The 20290-nt window shown below is 54.0% G+C and overlaps 1 protein-coding gene across 2 annotated transcripts in view; it reads right to left on the minus strand.

The window, feature by feature from the left end:
• Positions 1 to 15429, minus strand: part of ITGA9 (integrin subunit alpha 9) — a 391370-nt gene extending 375941 nt beyond the window's left edge. The window contains exon 1 of one of the 2 annotated variants that reach the window (XM_058290624.1): positions 15250 to 15429. Coding sequence is in view for 1 of the 2 variants with exons in the window: in XM_004471164.3 (XP_004471221.1) it covers positions 14599 to 14783 (185 nt within the window). In the remaining variant the exon portion in view is untranslated. Of the gene's footprint in view, positions 1 to 14598; positions 14799 to 15249 lie in introns of those variants that run through there. The other variant, XM_004471164.3, reaches the window with a different exon arrangement.
• Between the last annotated feature and the right edge of the window lie 4861 nt (positions 15430 to 20290).

Genomic DNA, 20290 nt, shown 5'->3' on the forward strand with positions numbered 1-20290 from the left:
TCTCCTGTCCCATCAGGCTCCAGTGACCAAAAGGCATCTCCATCACCATCGTGCTTTTCGACAAAGATGACACAGCTGGCATGGTGTGAACCAGAAGGTCATGCCTCTGATTCAGCAGTCCACTCACTTCTTCGGCAAAGTTACGTCCATGGGGATTCCGGTCCCTTCCTCAGGGAAATCCTGGGTGCAGGCTGGCCTAGGTGGGGAGGGGCACACCACTAGCCAGTGGCCCGGCTGGGGTTTGAACCCAGGGCTCCCAAGTCCAGCTCTCTCCTCCCCCCACGCTGTGGCAGCTTAAACACCCCACATTTAGATGTCCCACAATGGGCTGCTGATGGCACCATTTCCCAACAGGGCCCCGTCTTTGGTGGCCCTGTGTGTCTTCGAGCTGGATGCGAAGGCTCCGTTGCAGGAACCCACCCTGCTTGCGAGCCGGCTCACACCCTGAGAGCAAACTGCAGGTAAACTCCCGGGAGAGCAGGTGGCAGAGAAGGGCTGAGCCACAGCTGCCTCCGGGGGAAGGACTGGAACTGCCAGTGCCTCCGAGTCTCCCGCCCCCCCCACCAAGGCCACAGCAGGAACTCCCCAGGGAAACATTACGGCCGCATGGAGGACAGCAACCCGGGATTAAAAACCTTTATCCCATGAAGCTTGCTTTCATGCGCTTGATCCCAAAGCCCAGGCTTCCCCGGGACCCACGTGTCAGTTACTTGAGTCGAATCCGATCCCGTGTGTCCCTGGTGGTGAAGCTCTGGGAACTGCTCCATGTCCCTTACGGGCAGGACGAGCTGGTACCGGGAGAGCCACCTGTGACACCCCGAAACCCTTCATTCCCAGGGGAGACCTAAGCTTGCCCACTGGAGCCATGGAACCCACAAGCCATTGGAAGCTCCTCATATTACATTTGGGGAAACCGAGGCAGCAGGTATTTAAGGAGTGGATTCTTAATGCCTCCTAGGATTTTTTTTTTTTTTTTTAAAGATTTATTTATTTATTTTAATTTCCCCCCTCCCCTGGTTGTCTGTTCTTGGTGTCTGTTTGCTGCGTCTTGTTTCTTTGTCCACTTCTGTTGTCGTCAGCGGCACGGGAAGTGTGGGCGGTGCCATTCCTGGGCAGGCTGCACTTTCTTTTCACGCTGGGCGGCTTTCCTCACGGGCGCACTCCTTGCGCGTGGGGCTCCCCCACGCGGGGGACACCCTTGCGTGGCACGGCACTCCTTGCGCGCATCAGCACTGCGCATGGGCCAGCTCCACACGGGTCAAGGAGGCCCGGGGTTTGAACCGCGGACCTCCCATATGGTAGACGGACGCCCTAACCGCTGGGCCAAAGTCCGTTTCCCAGGATTTTTAAACTAATAGTTCCAGCCCGACGCTGTGCTTTGAGGCGAAGATGCTCGGGGTGGTTAGGTGTAAGGAGCACAGCTGTGAACTGGGTTCAGATCCTCCCTCCATTGAGAAGCAGACTTGGCCCAGTGGTTAGGGCGTCCGTCTACCGCATGGGAGGTCCGTGGTTCAAACCCCGGGCCTCCTTGACCCGTGTGGAGCTGGCCACGCGCAGTGCTGATGCACGCAAGGAGTGCCCTGCCATGCAGGGGTGTCCCCCGCGTAGGGGAGCCCCACACGCAAGGAGTGCGCCCCATAAGGAGAGTCGCCCAGCACAAAAGAAAGTGCAGCCCGCCTAGGAATGGCGGCGCACACACGGAGAGCTGACACAACAAGATGACGCAACAAAAAGAAAGACAGATTCCCGTGCCGCTGACAACAACAGAAGCGGACAAAGAAGACGACGCAGCAAATGGACACAGAGAACAGACAACTGGTGGGGAGGAGGGAGAGAAATAAATAAAATCTTAAAACAAAAAAATCCTCCCTCCATCAATAACGAGCTGTGTGATCCCCAGGCTAGTTTCTTACCACTCTGAGCCTGCCTTGTCCTCCTCTGTAAAACAAAAGGAATAAGAATGGACCTACCACCGGTTCGTATAAGGTTTAAACAAGATAATTTTTATAAGGTCCTTTATAAAGTAGGTAAACAAAGAAACGTAGGCCAAACACCTGGCACCCACCTCCTCCCACCCCACCCGTTGACGGCACCCCCGGGAGCTCTCACTCCCTAGGACCTCGGCCCCTTTCCTGGTGTACTGGGCAGAAATCTACCCAGACCCTCGGCTGACACCACCGGCATCTAGGAACGGCCAAGACACCTTCTCCACTGGGCATGGGCTGTACAACCGGACACGAATCTCCACCTTCCCTGTGTCCACACCCTCTTCGTGCAGCTTGGCCGGGTCTTCCCTGGGGAGGCTGAGTCAGATTCCCCTCGAATGGGAACTGGCCCGGAACCCGCCCCGGCCAACAGCACAAGGCAGAAGGGGCGCAGTTTGGCCTCCGAGCCTAGTAATCAAGGGGCCGTGCCTACTCCCAGTTTCTCTCCTGACACCCTGCCATGTGCACGAGCCCAGGCCAGCCTGCTGGATAGTGAGAAGCACCCAGGCTGAGGCCACCCTAGACCAGCTGGCCCCAAGCCAACCTGCACGCTGCAGAAGGAGCCAGAAGAACCACCCGGCTGAGCCCAGCCCAGACGCACCGGCCGAACCACGAGCCTATAAATGGCGGTGCTTGGAAGCCCCTGAGAGGTAGGCTTTGTTAGGCAGCTAGACTGGGGTCACAGAAAACAGATAACGTCATCAGGCTGGGGCAGGTCACCTCAGAAGGGAGCTGAGCCAGGCAACCTCCATCCACCGACCGCTGGAGTCCAACCCAAATCCCCAGCTCTGCAGCTGACAGCTGTCGCTGGGGCTCCTCCAGCTACCGGCTCGCCTTTCTCTCCTGTCGGCCTTTCTCTCCTGTCCGTGACCTCATCACCCACCAGCATCGTAAACGTTGCCTGAGGGCCCTGTTATGACACAGGCAGGATGGGTGGAGAAACACCAGCCCCTCTCCAGCTCTGGCAAGTCCTTTGGCCTCTCCAACCCTCCATTTCCTTATCTCTAAAACAAAGACAATGACAAATGCACCAACCCGCTTGCACGCAGTGGTGAGCCAGGAAAGGAAACCGCGCGTGGCAAAGTGCTCGGAGGGCCTGATTTGTAAGAGAGTTGGTTAGTTCTTTCATCTGCCGAGGGCAAGAGCAGACAGAAATGCTCCCGAAGGAAGCCGCGGTGCCTCTCCTTCCTGCTTAGGAACCCGATTCCTTGGACAGGCGCTTGATGGGGGTCTCGGCTGCATGGCTGACCGTGCGAGCAGCCACATCAGCCTGCACCACCGAGGCTGAGACGGGGGCTCAGAAGCCAGCTCCCCTGGAGACAAATCGCACTCTGCCATTTGCTTGCTGGGTAACCTTGGCACAGGACTTGGCCCCTCTGCGTCACTGCACTGGGCTAACTGCGAGCTTAGTACATAGGTACCCACCAAAGGTTGGCGATTACTATCATCTTCACCACCACCATCGCCACCCCTGGCGCCTGCCTGGGGACCCTAAGTCGGAGTCCCCAAAGGGAGGGAAAGGGGTGCAATTCACACCAGGAAATGCTGAGTACAAGGAGATAAGTGGGGTTCTGTGTCCAACTGGGAAAGAGCCAAAGCTCGGATGTCAAGCACCCCCCTTGGTGAGGCACTGGGCCCTGGCTGCCCCGGCAGGAAGTGACGGCTGCTCAGAGGCCACTGCCCTGCCTGGAGGCTCGGGTCCAGGCAGAAGCATCTGAAGGGAGGCAGCTGGAGAAGGAGGCAAGTTTGCCTTCCCCACCAAGGAGATCAAGCCAACATGAAAAATAAACATGCAGAACTGCTACAGACCTCTGGGCAAGCTGAGTAAAGGCCGCGACGTCTGATGATAATTTTCTTCTCCAAGAACAGGCCAATACTTTTACTTTTTTTCTCTTTCTTGCCAAAATTGTCAACACTGCCACCGCTCCTTGGAACTATAACCTACCTCCCAGACTTATCCAGGGCCTGGGGTGGCGGCCTGAGTACCCCATTACAAGGATAGTCTCCTACCTGTTCTCGGCCACTTCAAGAGCAAAGAGAAGGAAGGCTACACAGCTCGAGGCTTCACAATCCCACAGTTCTCCAACAGAAGGAGCCATCGCAGATCCTTTTTGGAAGCAGGCAGGGTGGAAACGAATACACAGACTTGCAGATTTATGTTGAGCAAGACCAAAATTCTGGAAACCCTACATATTACGCGTGTACCTTATGTAAAAGAGCATCGCATTCATTTCGTACCGAGCGCGCTCGCATTTTGACAAGTGAATGAACGAATCAAGAAATGGACTGAAAGCAAACTCTTTTAGCATCTAAAGCTGGAAATTTTTATGGAGAGCAGATGTCGCTCAAGCGGTTGAGCACCTACTTCCCGCAAGGGAGGTCCCAGGTTGGTCCCCGGTGGCTTCTAAAAACAAACAAACAAACAACAAGGAAACAAATGAATGACGCCAACTCAGGGGAGCCGATGTGGCTCAGTCGTTGGGCACCGGCTTCCCACATACGAGGTCCCAGGGTCAATCCCCAGCCCCGGTACCTCTAAATAAATAAATGAATGAACAAATAAGTTCTACTTCAAAGGCTAAAGTTGAATTAATTTTTAAAAGATCGTTAGTATCAGAAATCAGATCGAAGTAACAGCATAAATAACTACTAATATTCACCAAGGGCTGAATATTAGTAGTTATTTTTACCGCTCTCACCCCAGGTCCAGCTAGTATTAAGACAGCTGTATCCCAGGAAAGACGGGCATTCTGGAATATTCCACGTGTCCATTCACCCTCCCTATGAGCTCTGAGTTATAGTTATAGACTTTGCAGACCTCACTTCGTGTAACGTTCCCGACAACTTGACGAGGGAGACTCTTACCGCCATTTTACAGAAGGAGGAACTGAGGCTCAAACAGCTGAAGGAGCTCGCCAGGATCACACGGCTCATCGGGGGACCGAGCAAGGGAGGGCTGGGGGCAGAGCCACCTCCTGTCGCTGTGCCCTTGTGCCCCCTTTTGTGACGCAGAAACCCCAGGTGCAGATGTTGCTGGGGGATCGGGGGCCACAATGAAGGGAGAGCTGGAAAGCACCCCTCTCCCCTGAGGCCGGAACATCCACTCTCCAGGCAAAAAGTTTCATTCTGTTGGAGTTTCTTTAATAAAGTCACAAATACAGGGGCGAATCCTAAATTCTGGCCACAGTGACTCCATTCCCCGCCTGCTCTCCAACAGGACGTCCTAAACAAGTGGCGAGAGCTGGGAGGACACGAAGGAGTGGACGGAGGATGGCAGCAAAAGCAGCCCAGGGAGGGTGGGGGGACACATGGACTATTCCAGAATGCCCGTCTTTCCTGGGATACGTCTGTCTTAATACCAGCCGGACCTGGGGTGAGAGCAGGGCCTTCAAATGGCCGTGACAGAATGGCCAGCACCCCAGCCCTGGTCACAGAGATTCAGTGACCAAGAGAGCGGGACCTCAGTGTCCCCCAAAGGTCCCGGTGGCTCATGGATAAGTATCTCCAGAAGGTGTCCCACGGGATCTGTCGCTACCGTAATTCCACAGGCTTTTCCAGCAAATCACGGCAGTACAGAACTTCAGGAGACAGAGGCGGGCGAGCGCTGGGGTCTCCAAACTCAGCCACTCTGCCGCTCACTTGCCATGTGACCTGGGCAACTAACCCCTCTGTGTCTCAGTTTCCCCGTCTGGGAATGGGAATAATAATAACAGCTACCTCAAAGGACTGGTAGGGGCAGGAAACGAGCTGATAAGAATAAAGCACTTAGAAGAGCGCTTGACATCTACTAAGTACTCAGTAAGTGCTGGCTATGGACGGTAACGGTCTGAAGACATTATCTCTTAACCTGTAAGAATGTTCCACAACAGTGTGGTGCGTTGGTGCAGGGGGGTTGTATGGGAATTCTACACATGTGCGTGATTGTTTTGCAAGTTCACGACCTCTGTAATAAAAATATATTTTAAAAAACGATAGAGTGGGTTGGGCGAAAAATACACCAAAATGTAGGATATGGACTATAGTCAGTAGTAATATTTTGACGATGCCCTTGCATAGTAAGTAACAAATGTATCACAACAATGCAAGGTGTTTGTGAAGGGGTGAGATATGAGAGGCCGGTATGATGTTAGGCATGTGTATTTTGTAAGTTCACAACTTTTACCATACACTTATTGTTAATGTATGTTCATGTACGAATGATATACTTCAATTAAAAAACATATTTCAAAAAAACGTCATGCCCAATGACAAATTTAGGTAAACGTTCAATAAACATCAGTTTTTAAATTAAAAAGAAAAAGTGCTGGCTATCGCTGCTTCCACTGTTGATTTAACCTCACAGCGCAAAGTACTTTTAGCGCCCACAAAAAAATACAGAAACTGGGGACCAAGTGAACCTGTGGATTCAAAAATTAGATTTTTCTCAATCTCAGACTCTCTTTTGCTTCCTAAGGCTCCCTCTGGCAAAAAGGAAGGTCATGATCAAACGCTTAGTTCTGCCTTGGATGGTCACCAAGTCCACTTGGTCCCCAAGGTACAAGCAATGAGGTCTTGCTGGACCTCGCATCGAGAGCCCGCTGACGGCTCGATGCACTCTCCTCTCCTCCTCAGTCTCACATCAGCTGGGACGCGGAAGTAGCTGACGCAATTGGGCTCCCGCCTACCAGATGAGGGGGTCCTAGGTTTGGATCCCAGGGCCTCCTGGCGAAGGCGAGCTGGCCCGCGTGGCGAAGCTGGCCTGCATGGAGAGCTGGCACAACAAGATGGCACAGCAAAAAAGAGACACAGAGGAAAGACGATGAGAGACAGAACAAAACGAGGAGCTGAGGCGGCTCGAGCGACTGAGTGCACCTCTCCCATGTCGGAAGTTCCTGGGATCGGTTCCCGGTGCCTCCTAAAGAGAAGATGAGACGACAAGCAGACACAGAAGAACGCACAACGAATGGACAGAGAGAGCAGACAGTGAGCGCAAGTGGCAAGGCGGGGGGGATAAACAAATAAAATAAAACATAAAAAAAACAATCACACCCGCTATTTCCCTGCCATCAGGTGAAGGCGCCCAGCAGCCAGCAGCAAGGAAGCTCCGGGTTCCACCCTGGGTCAGTTCCAACGGCCCCACTGGCAAGTCCCGACCGCCCCACGCACTGAGGCAATGGGCCAGTGAAGGCGCGGGTGCTGGCCAGCCACGACCGGGTCATGCCTGCCTAACACAGCGACTCAGGCACGTGGGGCACCACAGCGGCCGTGGGGGCGAGCAGTCGGCTGGTGGCGGCAGCTTTGGGACCCCAGCCGCGGCCACGCTCCTCCAGGCGGCCCCAGCCAGTGACCGGTCACGGAGGGTGACCGTCGAGCCTGCCATTTCCGTCCAGACCCCGTTAGGCTGGCGGGGACTTGGACGACATCTGCAGCTCACGTGGAAGGCGCTCCCTGCAGTCCTGCCCCATCTCCTTCATCTTTCACCGGCGTTCAGCCCAACAATCCTCTTGTGTTCCTAACTCTGTCTTTTTTTTTTAAGATTTATTTATTTATTTATCCCCCCCTCCAGTTGTCTGTTCTCTGTGTCTATTTGCTTGCGTTTTCTTTGTCCGCTTCTGTTGTTGTCAGCGGCATGGGAATCTGTGGTTCTTTCTGTTGCGTCATCTTGTTGTGTCAGCTCTCCATGTGTGCAGCACCATTCCTGGGCAGGCTGCACTTTCTTTCGCGCTGGGCGGGCTCTCCTTACGGGGCGCAATCCTTGCGCGTGGGGCTCCCCTACAGGGGGACCCCCTGCGTGGCAGGCACTCCTTGCGCGCATCAGCACTGCGCATGGGCCAGCTGCACACGGGTCAAGGAGGCCCGGGGTCTGAACCCTGGACTTCCCGTGTGGTAGATGGATGCCCTAACACCACTGGCCAAGTCCGCCTCCCCTAACTCTATCTTAGCGTCTGCTTCTTGGAGGCCTCAAACCGACCCACGTCCCCAGTGAATGTGTGCTGACCTGGGGCGCAGACTTGCCAAGGCACATCCCTCTGGAGGCCTCAGTAACCCCCCCTGGGAAACCGAAAACCACCCACTGGTGGTCACAGAGGTGACGGTGCAGCCAAGGTGCTGTAGATGCCTCACAAACACCGGCTGATGGAGTTCACTCGCCATTTTGATCTTTAAAGTTGCACGCGACGCCCCTGGAAGTGGACGATTTCAGAGACTGCCGTGGACCGCTCTCGGTAAACGTGACACCAGCACTGCCCCCAGACCAGTCACAAGAGAAGTTACCAGAAGGAGACGGTGTCCTAAAGAGCGGCAGGCCAGCGGCGACCGAGAGCAGGCCGACACCCAGCCCTTCTCCACGCTCGCGCCCAGGGCTGCGGACGACCGGGGAGGACTGTCCTCTGCCGCCGGCCCTGGAACGTTCTCCCCGGGGGAGGACACTGCCGCTGCCCCCGGCCAGCATTCAGCCCTCACCAGCTTCTCAGGACCTTCAGGGGCATCTCCCCGACACCCCAAGACGAAGCCTTCCGGGTGCCTGTGGGCTCGGGCCCCACAGATGGACCGTCCTTCCCGAGACGTGAGCGAGGAGGCTGTGCACGGCCCACTGAGAAGCAGGACCAGCTCTCGGCCACACCAGACGGGGAGTGGACTTTAGCCTGCCCCTGGGAGCCGGGGACGGGCAGAAGAACTCAGACAAGACCCCGCCACGGAGGAGAGGGGAGGCGAGGCCCGCCCCAGACGCTTCCGGGTCTCCTCACAAAGACGGGCAGGGTCAGAGGCAACAAGACGCTGCGTCCAGCCACATCCACGACCCTAGGGCCCCCTTCCAGAACTTTCACAAGGTCTCCTTCCTATCTCTCCCAACAACACGCACCTGCTCGAGCGCAGGCTCCCGCTCGAGCGCAGCTCATCCCCTAGAATAGAGCTGATATTTGGCCTCGCTTGTTTTTTAATATAGATTTTTTTATCCACCCCCCTTGCGACTCTTTGCATGCTGTCTGCTCTCTGTGCATTCGCGCGCGCTCTTCTGCGGTTTTTCTTTTTGCTTGTCTCCCTTCCTGTTGCGTCGCCTTACTGAGTCAGCTCTCCGTGGTGCTTGAGGGCTGGTGGCACTCCACGGCGCTGGCCGGCCGGGCGGCGCTCTGCAGTGAGCAGGCGAGCCCGCATTCACAAGGCGGCCCCAGGACTCGAACCCAGGGCCTCCCGTATGGTAGGCGGGAGCCCAACTGATTGAGCCACAGCCGCTTCCCTGGCTTTATATTTTGAGTCTAGACTCAAGACAATCTTCTCAATCACCAGACAGTAAGCAAATTTTACATTCTTGAATTCTTAGCCTTTAGCACAGAGCAGGCACTCCCGAGTTTGATAAATGAAAATCAAAGAATCTAAGAATTCAGTCTCAGGCCCTCTACCATCAAGTTTTTGTTAGATTTTTAAGCGCCCCTGTTCTGGTGATTTTGCTTTTTCATATATCTCCTTCTGATCTCTACGTAGCCTTATTCCCCACCCACTCCCAAGATGGCTCCCTCATCTGCTTGTCTGTTGGTCTTACTCACTGTTTCTTTTTTCACTCGTTGTTTGCTCTCCCTCATTGTCTGCTCGTTGCTTGTGCTCATTGTCTGTTATGTTGTTTTTCTGGGAACTGAACCCAGAACCTCCCATGGAGGAGGCAGGTGCTCAGCTACTTGAGCCATATCTACTCCCTGCTCGTTTTGTTTTTGCTCATCGTCTTGCTCATTGTTTTTGCTCACTGTCGGGTTTTTTTGGTCCATTGTCTGCTCATTTTTGCTTGATGTCTGCTCGTTGTTTGTCATCTTTAGAGACATTAGGAACTGAACCCAGGACTTCCCATGTGGGAGGTAGGTGCTCAACTGCTTGAGCCACATCTACTCCCCTGCATAGCCCTTCTTAAAAAAAGATTTATTTGTTTGCACTTGCTGTGTCTGTTCGTTGCATGCTTATCTTTTGTTTTAGGAAACACTAGAACTGAACCAGGGACCGCCCATGTGGGAGGGAGGCACCTAACTGCTCAAGTCACCTCTGCCCCCTGCTTTGTTGAGCCTCTCATTGTGTTTTCCTCCTTGTGTCTCGCTACCTTGCTCGCCTTCGTTAGGAGGCACCAGGAACCAAACCCAGGACCTCCCATGTGGGAGGCAGGCACTCACCTGCTTGAGCCACATCCGCTCCCCTGCATAGCCTTTTAAGACTTAAATTGCAGCTCTAAACCAGGACTGTGCAATAGAACTTCCCATAGTGACGGAACTGTGAGCTCCAATACAGTAGCCACTAACTGCATGTGGCTGCAGGGCACTTAGAGCGTGGCTAGTGCGATGGAGGAACTGAATTTTTTACTTTATTTAGTTTTCATTTACATTTAAGGAGCAGTACAGCTGGTGGCTAGACCTGACAGCGGAGCGAAATCGTCTAACTTGCTCTTTTTAATTCAATGCAAACCGAGGATGTCACGTTCTCCCTGGCTCTGAATTGCACTCCTCTGCCCCACTGAACCTTAACAAAGCACAACTCCGGGCGCGTCTTCCACTTCCAGAGCTCCTGCCCAGCGGCCTTGACGTCTGCCAGGAGAGGGGCAGGAAGCAGTGGCCAGAGAGGAAGCGGTGCACCAGCCGCCGCGGGCTCCGGGGGACTGGGGCAGAGGGAGCAGGGCTGTGCAGAGACCCGCTCTGGGGCTGTGCCGCCCGGTGGGCTGCATTTATTATGCCACAAGGTGTTGGGACTGCCAGCCCTGCAGCTGGGGAGCCAGCTCACGTCCAGGGAAGGGGGACAAAATCCGCCTTTGTCCACGCTTTCTGGCACTTACGGCCACTGTTCAAAGCGGCCAGGGAGTCTGGCAGGAGAGCTCTGGGCGGGCAGATGTCCTCCGGGTCCCTGGAAAAAGGAAACCGACCGTCACTTGGACCCAAATCGCTGCAGACATCATCGGTGACACTGCCCAGAAAATGCTGGCCCCACCAGCCAAGGGGACGGCGCTACGCCTTCTCAGCATGATGCGGCTACAGAAGCTGGATCAGAACCACCAGGGCTCGGAAAAGTGGGAGCAAGATGGCCCCCAGCGCCTTTGGAGACACTCTTGTCGATGCCAGCGTGGGCTGAAAGGAACTGATAGGAACACTCGCTCGTGGGCCTGGAGCGTTGCCGGTTCACCACCACAGCACACGCCTGTATTTCATGACGTGCCCTGGGGTCCTTAACACGGGATCTCAGCCCTACCACCTGCGGGGTCCATGCTGACCTGGGACAGCGTTCTCTCCCTGCCCCTTACCCTACCCACAACGCACCCTGCCACCTGTAAAAAGGCTGGTTAATGAGCCTGAAGCAAACTCCTTAAGCCACAAAATACAAACTAAGAAGCCAAAGTATAATTTCTTATTAAAAAAAAAAAAAGGCATAGGGAGCAGATCAGACTGAAGCAGTTGAGCACCCGCCTCCCACACAGGGGGTCCCGGGTTCGGTTCCCAGCACCTCCTAAAAACAAACAACAACAAGCAAACAAACAAACAAAACTAGCTCAGGGGAGCTGATGTGGCTCAGTGGCTGACTGCCAGCTTCCCACACACGAGGTTCCAAGTTCAATTCCCAGCCCCAGTACCTCAAAAAAAAAAAAGTATGGGATGAAAGGCTTAATTAACATTGACCTTCTTTTCCTTTGAAAATTTGTATTACTTTTCCTTTACATTTCTATCACCTCCCTTGCTCATCTTGACTATGTGATTTTTTTTAAGTCACCCTCCTGTAGTATTCTATCGCACTAGAGCAGTTCCTCGGTAAATTAGTCCAAAACCTCAGTGCCCGAATGAATGAAAGACTTTTCCAAAAATCACACTTCAGCTTCACTGGCACTTCAGCAAGGCATAGAAAATGCCTTAAAACCTTCACCCTCACTGACTCAGCAATCCCAAGTGCAAGGATTTTACGCTAAGGAAATAATTAAGGATGTCCGCAAGGATTTAGTTACAAGGATGTTTACCCCAGATGTTGCTGATAGTCAGGAATAATTGGAAGCAACCTACATGTCCCTCAAACAGGACTAGAAGATCCAGGGATCAGGAACTGCCCAGGAGAGGAGACCAACCATCAGTCACTAAGTCAATCAACAAACCCAGTAATGAACGGTAGGGCAGAATCTTATAAATTTAGGGAGACTCCTTTTAAGAAAACTCATACAAAATTAGGCAGAGGGCCTTGGTGGGAGCTGTGCAAGAGAGAGACCTGTGGTTAAGCATCATCAGCCTCCCAGTGAATAGGTCTCTAGCAGAGAAAGAGGAGATGCTGAAAGTCTGTTCCTTCATGATCACCAGAAAATAACAGTCAAGATCTAAGGGAAAGACAAAGAATATTCAGGGGCTGTAGGGGAGATGGGAGGAAAACACTTGCACAGTGAAGCAAGAGAACAGACAACAAGGAAATAAGCAAACCTAAGACAAAAGTAAAGCAATGTGAAAAAAGCAACAGATTTGTCCTTGAAAGATTTCGGCAGAATGTGGATGGTAGCTGAAAAACGGTGAGAGGCACTCCTAGTGGGCCCAGGAGCCCAGCCACACGGGTCCCCAGGGGCACCTGAAACAGGCACCCCACTCCCACTGGCACCAAGACCGGGCGTCGGCCTTACCGTCCAGTTCCACCCCTCCCTGCCATCTGAGCCGGGTGCTGAGTTCAAGGCCAGACTAAATTCTCCTGCTCTAGCCAAATCGATTCACACAGCACGGCTTGTCCTCTTCATCCCTTTTTTTTTTAAAGATCTATTTTATTTATTTATATCTCCCACCCCCACCCCCACCCCCATCGTTGTTTGTGCTCGCTGTGTCCGTTCATTGTGTGCTCGTCTTCTTTCTAAGAGGCACCGGGAACCGAACCCGGGAACTCCCATGTGGGAGGGAGGTCCCACTGGCTTGAGCCACCTCCGCTTTCTGCTTGTTGCATCTCTCATTGCGTTATCTTGTTGCATCAGCTCGCTGTTCCAGCTTGTCGCACCAGCTCGCTGTCCCGCTTGTCTCCGTTAGGAGGCATTCGAACCAAACCCAGGACCTCCCATGGGGTAGGCGGGCACTCAACTGCTTGAGATGCATCTGCTTCCCTCTTCATCCCTTTTAAAGAAAGCAGGTTGAATGCCTCTTCCGTGTCGGACAGTGCTCGACTCTACTTGGTTGCTCCCCAACCGGGCAGCTTTGACCCGAGGCTCAACCAAATCCGGGCGAGCGGGACCCCAGCAGCACCCCCTTGGGCCCCCGGGTGCCACCCGAATGCTCCGGCTCGCTCGGGCGCCCGCCCCTCCTTCAGCAGCCCCCTGCCCAGAGCGGCCCTTCTATTTTTGACAGTGCTTCCCACATTGCTCTGTGCTCGTGGGAAGAGCTCTGAGTTCAAATGCACCCCCCTGCAGAGCCAGTGAGGGGTGGTTCTGGGATGCGTTCTCCATCAGCTGCCACCCAGGCTGGGTTCTACCAAATCCAAAGTCCACTGCAGCCCCCAGGCCTGCGCTCCTTCAAAAGGCAGGTTTGGCGAGGACGGGAGAAGAGAGCCTGGCCTTCGGCTCAGCGCCTGGGGTGCGCGGGAGGGAGGGGCTGGGGAGCTGGACAGGAGCCACGCGGGGACTTGGGAGCCGGGGAGCCCGCTCTCAAGAGCTGACTGTTAAGGAGCGGGCAGGTCGCGGACTTCCCACCTTCCCAAGACTGCTCGAGTTCTCCCATCCTCAGACCACCCTTGACCGTCAGCCTCCCTCCAACTCAGGACAGGCGCCCTGCGGCTGAGAGCGCCTCCCTGTCCCCCTCCCCGCAGGCTCAGAAGTGCCTGCCCCTCCCCAGGGTGTCCTGCTGGCCACCCCACCATCAACCACCATCAACCAAGGGATCAGATGTCACCTGCGCCCCGCGGGGGACACGGCCTTGAGCGGGAAGATCCCCAGCCTAGCCCTCTAGCTGTTTCAGCCCCCAGCCTCTCCTCAGCTTCTCCTCCGGTGCTGAGTGCTGCAGCCCTGCACCCCACAACTGCTGGGGCCTCGGGGCCAGAGCCTGCACCCTCTCTTGAGACCCACCGTGTGGGGCTCTCGCAGGGGAAATCCAGGAGACAAGTGGCCTCTCCGAAACCACGTCCCTCTCCTAAGGTTTATGGGTGCTGGTCTCCAGGTTGGGGGGCTGTCCCCCCAAAAAACACTCGCCAGCCCCACGGGCCTTGTGACTTGGGGTTCTCGCCCAGCTTCCTTTCCTACATCCCAGAGACTGGCATCTCTGCTCCCCCGGAGAGCCCGGTGGGCGCCCGAACGCACCCCCCCGGGGCTCCCAGCCTCTCGCCCCACGGGGAGCCCCAGCCCTCAGCCTTCCCCACGCGTCGCCGGGTCCCTCGGCTTCCCGCGCTGGAGAGGCTCGGAAGGTGTCACCCGGAGCCCCCGAGACCGAGGGGCTGCAGCTCCGGTGGCCGGTGTCGCCCGGGTCTAGGGGCTCGGGACGCTCCCGGGGAACCGAGGCGGCCCCCCCCGGGAACCGAGGCGGCGAGGTCTTTGGCGATCGGCGAAGTCCACCCGAGCCTCGCGGGGAGGCTGGAAGGGGCGACTCCGGGCCGGGGGCCCCGGGCGCCCCGCCGCCCCCCGCCTGCCCCACGCAGCCGAGACCCCGGCCGCGGCGCGGGGCGCACTCACCAGCGCGTGTTGTCGTGGAAGTGCTCCAGCACCGCGTAGCCGAAGAAGGAGCCGGCGGGGCCCTGGAAGCGCACGGGGCGCTGCGGGTCCAGGTTGTAGGCGCCCGCGGGCACCCCCGCGGCCACCAGCGCCAGCAGCAGCGCGCGGAGCCCCCCGGCGCCCGGCCGCGCCTCCGGGCCGCCCATCCCCAGCGGCGGCCGGCCTCCCTCGGGCCCCGGGCCGGGCGTGCGGCGCGGGCGGCGGCGCGGGGCTCGGCGCGCGGAGCGGGAGCGCGGGCGCGGCGGGCCAGGGGCGCGGGAGCGGGCCAGGGGCGCCCGAGCGCGCGGCGTCCGCAGCCGGCCGGGAATCCGCGCGCCCACAGCCAGCGGGGCCGGGCGGCGGGGCCTGCGGGGAGGCGGGCGCGGGGGGCGGCCCGGGCGGGGGGCGGCCCGGGCGGGGCGGCGGCGCGGGAGCGCCCCCTGCGGGCCGCCGGGCCCCTGCGCGCCGCGCCCGCCTCCTCGCCGCGCCCCGGGCGCGCGGGGGCCCCGAGGCGACCCCGGGAGCTCGGCGCCGGCGGCAGGAGCAGAGGATGGGCAGGGCCCCGGGCCGAGCGCGACCTCCCCGCGGGTCCCTGCGAGACGGAGGGGGGGAGAGCACCTGTGACACGCTTACCTGGCACCTGCGGACTCTCCATCAGCGCAGGCGGCTGGCGGGGATGGGGCACCTGAGAGCGAGCAGAGCCTCCTCTGTATTGGCCTCGCGTGGTCTCCTCCACCTGTGGTCCCATCAACATGACCCCGGCCAGCTAGCAGGGAGGTGAAGGAGGTCAACCACCACACCAGGGAGCCAAGAGTGCCGACAACTGCAAACAGGAGAATTGCGTCCATCATCCAAGGGGCATCTAAGCACCCTCTCGATACAGAGGTGGAGTGGACATAACCATCCCGGGGCCCACGGAATGGAGGAATAGAGCATGGATTAGCGTGCACTTACTGAGCTTCTGTTCTGGAACTATGGTGATTAGGAATGGAAGTCAACGTAGCATCGAGATGGAGAGAGTGGCCACGGTAGCTGCTGAGGGTGGGGAGTGGGAAGAAGAGATGTGATGTGGGGGCATTTTCAGGACTTGGAGTTGTCCTGGGTGGTGCTGCAGGGACAGATGCTGGACATTGTACGTCCTGCCGTGGCCCACTGGGTGGACTGGGAGAGAGTGTAAACTACAATGTAAACCACCATCCATGCGGTGCAGCAGTGCTCCAAAATGTACTCACCAAATGCAGTGAATGTGCCACGACGATGAAAGAGGTTGATGTGGGAGGAGTGGGGTGAGGGAGATGGGGGGTATATGGGGACCTCATATTTTTTTAATGTAACATTTTTTTACAAAATAAAGAAGGAAAAAACATTACCTGAGAACTGATTAAAAATGCAAATTCTCATTTTAAACTTCTTAAAAATGCAAAATTTAAAAACTTATTAAAAATTAAAATTCCCCAGACCTGCGGAATCAGAAGCTCTGGAGAGTGGAACCCAGTAGCCCGGGTTTTAACGAGGTGATTCTGCTACATGCTAAAGTTGGAGATCCAGGACCACAGTCTGGTTGACACGCCTTTGCCCCCAACACCTGCGTCCTGCAGGTCAGCACAAAGCCACTCACCCTGCCCCGGCGCCCACCATCCAGCTACTGCAGGGGCCTGCTCCGAGCCCAGCTCAGGTGGAACGCCAGGTCACCAAGAGAAAATGAGAGCTCTGCGTCCTCCACCCTCCGCCCCAGCAGCTCACACGCACCCTAAAAGAGCCTCGTAGCCCAGGGGCCCCCCCAGGACTGCAGGGAATGAGCAGAAGAAAAAAAAGGGAATGCCATCATTAACTGAGCACCTACTATATGTGTCAAGTACTTTGATTATAGATTCTGTGTTTGATCCTTGCAACATCTCTTTAAAATAAATGCTATTACTCCCATTTTACAGATAAGGAAAGTAAAGTGGGGAGAGCCTAAGTAATCACCATAAAAGCATGTGATTATTGAGCTATGAACACGGAGGTTTGAACTCCAGTTCCTCTGAGACTGTTTCTGGATTCCCATCCCAGCCAGGGTTCCAGCCAACAATCCCGTGCCTCTAATAAGCAAAACATAAGGTGAAAATAGAATGACCTTGAACATGGAAAAGTCCCTTTTCCTCAGGTTTGCTTCTCCTTCTGGGCTTCCCACCTCACCAATGGCACCCTGGCCACCGGTCGCCGAATACGGCCCCAGCACAAAGCTCTACAACTATTTCCCACACATAATCCACCCAGTTCTGCTGCTTCTTCCTCAAGCTCTCAAGTCTACTGAGCCATCCTCGTCTCGGCTACCAAGCCCTTGCCTTTCCTTGACCACGCTATTAAAATTATTACATTTGATGTCTGTAAATCTGCAGTGATGCCCTCTTTTCATGCCAATTGGTTACTTTGTGATTTTGCTGCTTATTTCTTCCTTTGCTCATTTTTTAAAACTTTATTTTTTATTTATTTTATTTTTTTATTTGTTTCTCCTCCCCCACCCCCCCTGCCCCAGTTGTCTGTTCTCTGTGTCCATTTGCTGCGTGTTCTTCTTTGTCCACTTCTGTTGTGGTCAGCGGCACAGGAACCTGTGTTTCTCTTTGTTGCGTCATCTTGTCGTGTCAGCTCTCCGTGTGTGCGGCGCCATTCCTGGGCAGGCTGAACTTTCTTTCGCACTGGGCGGCTTTCCTTACAGGGCGCCCTCCTTGCGCGTGGGGCTCCCCTACGCAGGGGACACCCCTGCGTGGCACGGCTCTCCTTGCGCGCATCAGCACTGCACATGGGCCAGCTCCACACAGGTCAAGGAGGCCCGGGGTTTGAACCGTGGACCTCCCATGTGGTAGATGGACGCCCTAACCACTGGGCCAAGTCCGCGTCTCCCTTTGCTCATTTTAATCTATTAATTTTATTAATCTTTTCAAAGAACCAACTTTTGGCTTTGGTGATTTTTTTTCTCTATTAACTTTTTAATAGTTTCAAATTTATTTCTTGATTTCTGATCTTATCTTTATTATTTCCTTCCTTCTCCTTTCTCCATATTTGCAATGGTTTTCTAGCTCTTTGAGATGAGTGTTTTGACCACTGATTTTTACCCTTCCTCCTTTTCTAATTCTTTTCTCAAATATGCATTTAAGGCTGTACATTTCCCTCTAAGCACTGTTTGGGCTGCATCCTACATATTCTCATATATTGTCTTTTCATTATCATTCAGTTCAAAATACTTTCTAATTATAAGTGTGAGTTCTTCTTTGTCCCATGTGACACTTAGAAGTATATTGCTTTCATTTCCATGTTGTGGGGGATTTTCTGGCCATCTTTTTATTACTGATTTCTTGTTTTATTCCACTGTAGTCATAGAAGATACTCTTATGTTTTCAATCCCTTGAAATTTGCTGAGAATGCTGTATGACCCAGCATATGGTCAATTTGGGGGAATGTTCCAGATGCACTTGAAAAGAATGTCAAAGACATTGTTGAGAATGTTGTTCCATAGATGTGAGTTAGATCAAGATTGTTAATGAAATGGTTCAAAACTTCTGTATCCTTACTGAGTGTTTTTATTCTATAAGTTACTCATAGAGGTGTGCTCATATCTCCATCTATGATACAGATTTATCTATCTCCCATTTTAGTTCTGCATTTTTCCTTATGTATTTTTTCCTTAAATTTTTAAAATAATTTCCAGCGTATGAACAATTGGAAAAATAATACAGATAACTCTAACATACCCCCCACCCTAACACCCAGATCTGCCAATTTGAACATTTTGCCACACTTGCATCCCATTCTATCTATCCATCTCTCTATTTTACCTTATATATTTCGAGGCTTTGTTTTTAGATACACAATTAAGATTATTTTTGCTCTCCTACCAAAATGGCCCTTTTATCGTGAAGTTTGACCACACTGCTGTGGTTTCGCCACCTTCATTCTCTTCTACTTTTTCATTTGGCAGCGGAGCTTGGATGATGGTTTTAAAACCTCCTGTTGACTCCCAACTGCTTAAAGTTGGAGCCAGAGTCCTTAGCATGACCTCAAAAGTAGGGCCCTACTCACATTTCCAGCCCTTGTGCCTAAGCCCTTTCCTGCCCCACTTCCGGCAAACCCTAGACAAGTCCAGCAGGGGTTTACACACCTGGGTGCCTTCTCCAGTGATGTTCTTTGTTCATGAAATGCCCCCAAACCTCATCTCCAGCTGTCAAATACCATCCGTCCTCGTCTCAAGTGTTTTCCTCTCCCCCTTGCTCCTCTCGCTCCCATGGCACTGTGCATATGCCTCTGTCTCAGCATTTATGATGTGCTATTTCCATCGTTTCTCACCGCCTGTCCCTCCTCGTAGACCTGAAGACTCTCTGGTGAGAGCAGAGCGTCTTGGTTATCTTTGTATCTCCAAGGCCCAGCTCAGGGCCAGCTACAGGGAGATGCTTAAGCATTGCTCAGAGAGTGATATGCTTGAAGAAAAGCAAGCTTTGTGAGATCCTGAAGCAGACTTAGAACTTTCTCAGAGTTTTGGTTATGTGATGGTGAAAAATGATCCAGTCTAATCTTAGGAAACAAAACTCAAGTTTCCATGTGTGGTAGAGATTGCTGATAGCATGCCAGCATCCATCCTTCCCATTTTTCCTTGATAACAGAGCTCTGAATTAGGGCTCTAGTGCTGGAGCATTAATGCGTTTAGCTTAAAAGACAGATAAAACCAACTTCCAGTGCCTTTTGCAGACAAGGTGGCCATGTGACAGCATTCTGGCCAATGAGAGATACGCATCCATTATTTTGGCACAGGGTGTCTGAGAAGGTCTCTTCACCGGGGAGAGAGGTGGCACTGACTCACCTGTCCCATGACTTTTGTCCTGTGCCCGAACCCCGTTGCCTGAACCATTGAGGCTATGGCTAGAGACTCAGCAGCCATCTTAAAAGCTACTTAGAAGGAAAAGCCAGGAAAATTGCAGAGATCTTGGCTCTGACATCCTTGAGCTTCTGCAGCTGACCTGGGCTGCTTACTTGGGACTTATTACATTAGAAATATTAAACCCCTGACTTGTTGGAGCTGCTACTTTTGCAGCCAAACAATTCCTCACTGACACATCTAGAACGAACGGAATCTGGAGCAGATGTTCCAATCTAGGGCTTGCTCAAGCTCCGTGGGTCTAAGACCCCCGGGGCAGCCCGTGCTGCCCGTGTTCTCATCCCCAGAACCTGTGACTACGTTCCCCCATGTGGCAAAGGGGCCTCGCAGATGTGATTAAGGTCACAGACCTTGAGATTAGGGGAGATTATCCAGACAGCTGCAGGCAGTCTGAAAAAGAGACATATTAACACAAGTAGGGTCAGAGAGATGCCACCCTGTTGACTTTGAAGATGGAGGAAGGGGCTGCGAGGTGAGGAATGAGGATAGTTTCCATAAGCTGGAAAAGGCAGGAAACGGATTCTCCCCCAGGGCCCCCAGAAGGGAATGAAGCCTTGATTTTAGCCCAGGGAGACCCGTGTCATATTTTACCTACAAAACTGTATGATAAATTTGATACATTTTATTCACAAATAAACAGAAACTAAGAGAGCTGATAAAAAAAGAACCCACCTTTCCAGGAAGGGTTAAAGGAAGACGTACAGCCAGAAAAAAGAAAAGACAGGAGAGCGCAGCTTGGAGGACAGTGTAGAAGGCAACAGCAGA

This window comes from Dasypus novemcinctus, chromosome 31 (assembly GCF_030445035.2).
Source record: "Dasypus novemcinctus isolate mDasNov1 chromosome 31, mDasNov1.1.hap2, whole genome shotgun sequence".
In the NCBI taxonomy this organism is placed as follows: domain Eukaryota; kingdom Metazoa; phylum Chordata; class Mammalia; order Cingulata; family Dasypodidae; genus Dasypus; species Dasypus novemcinctus.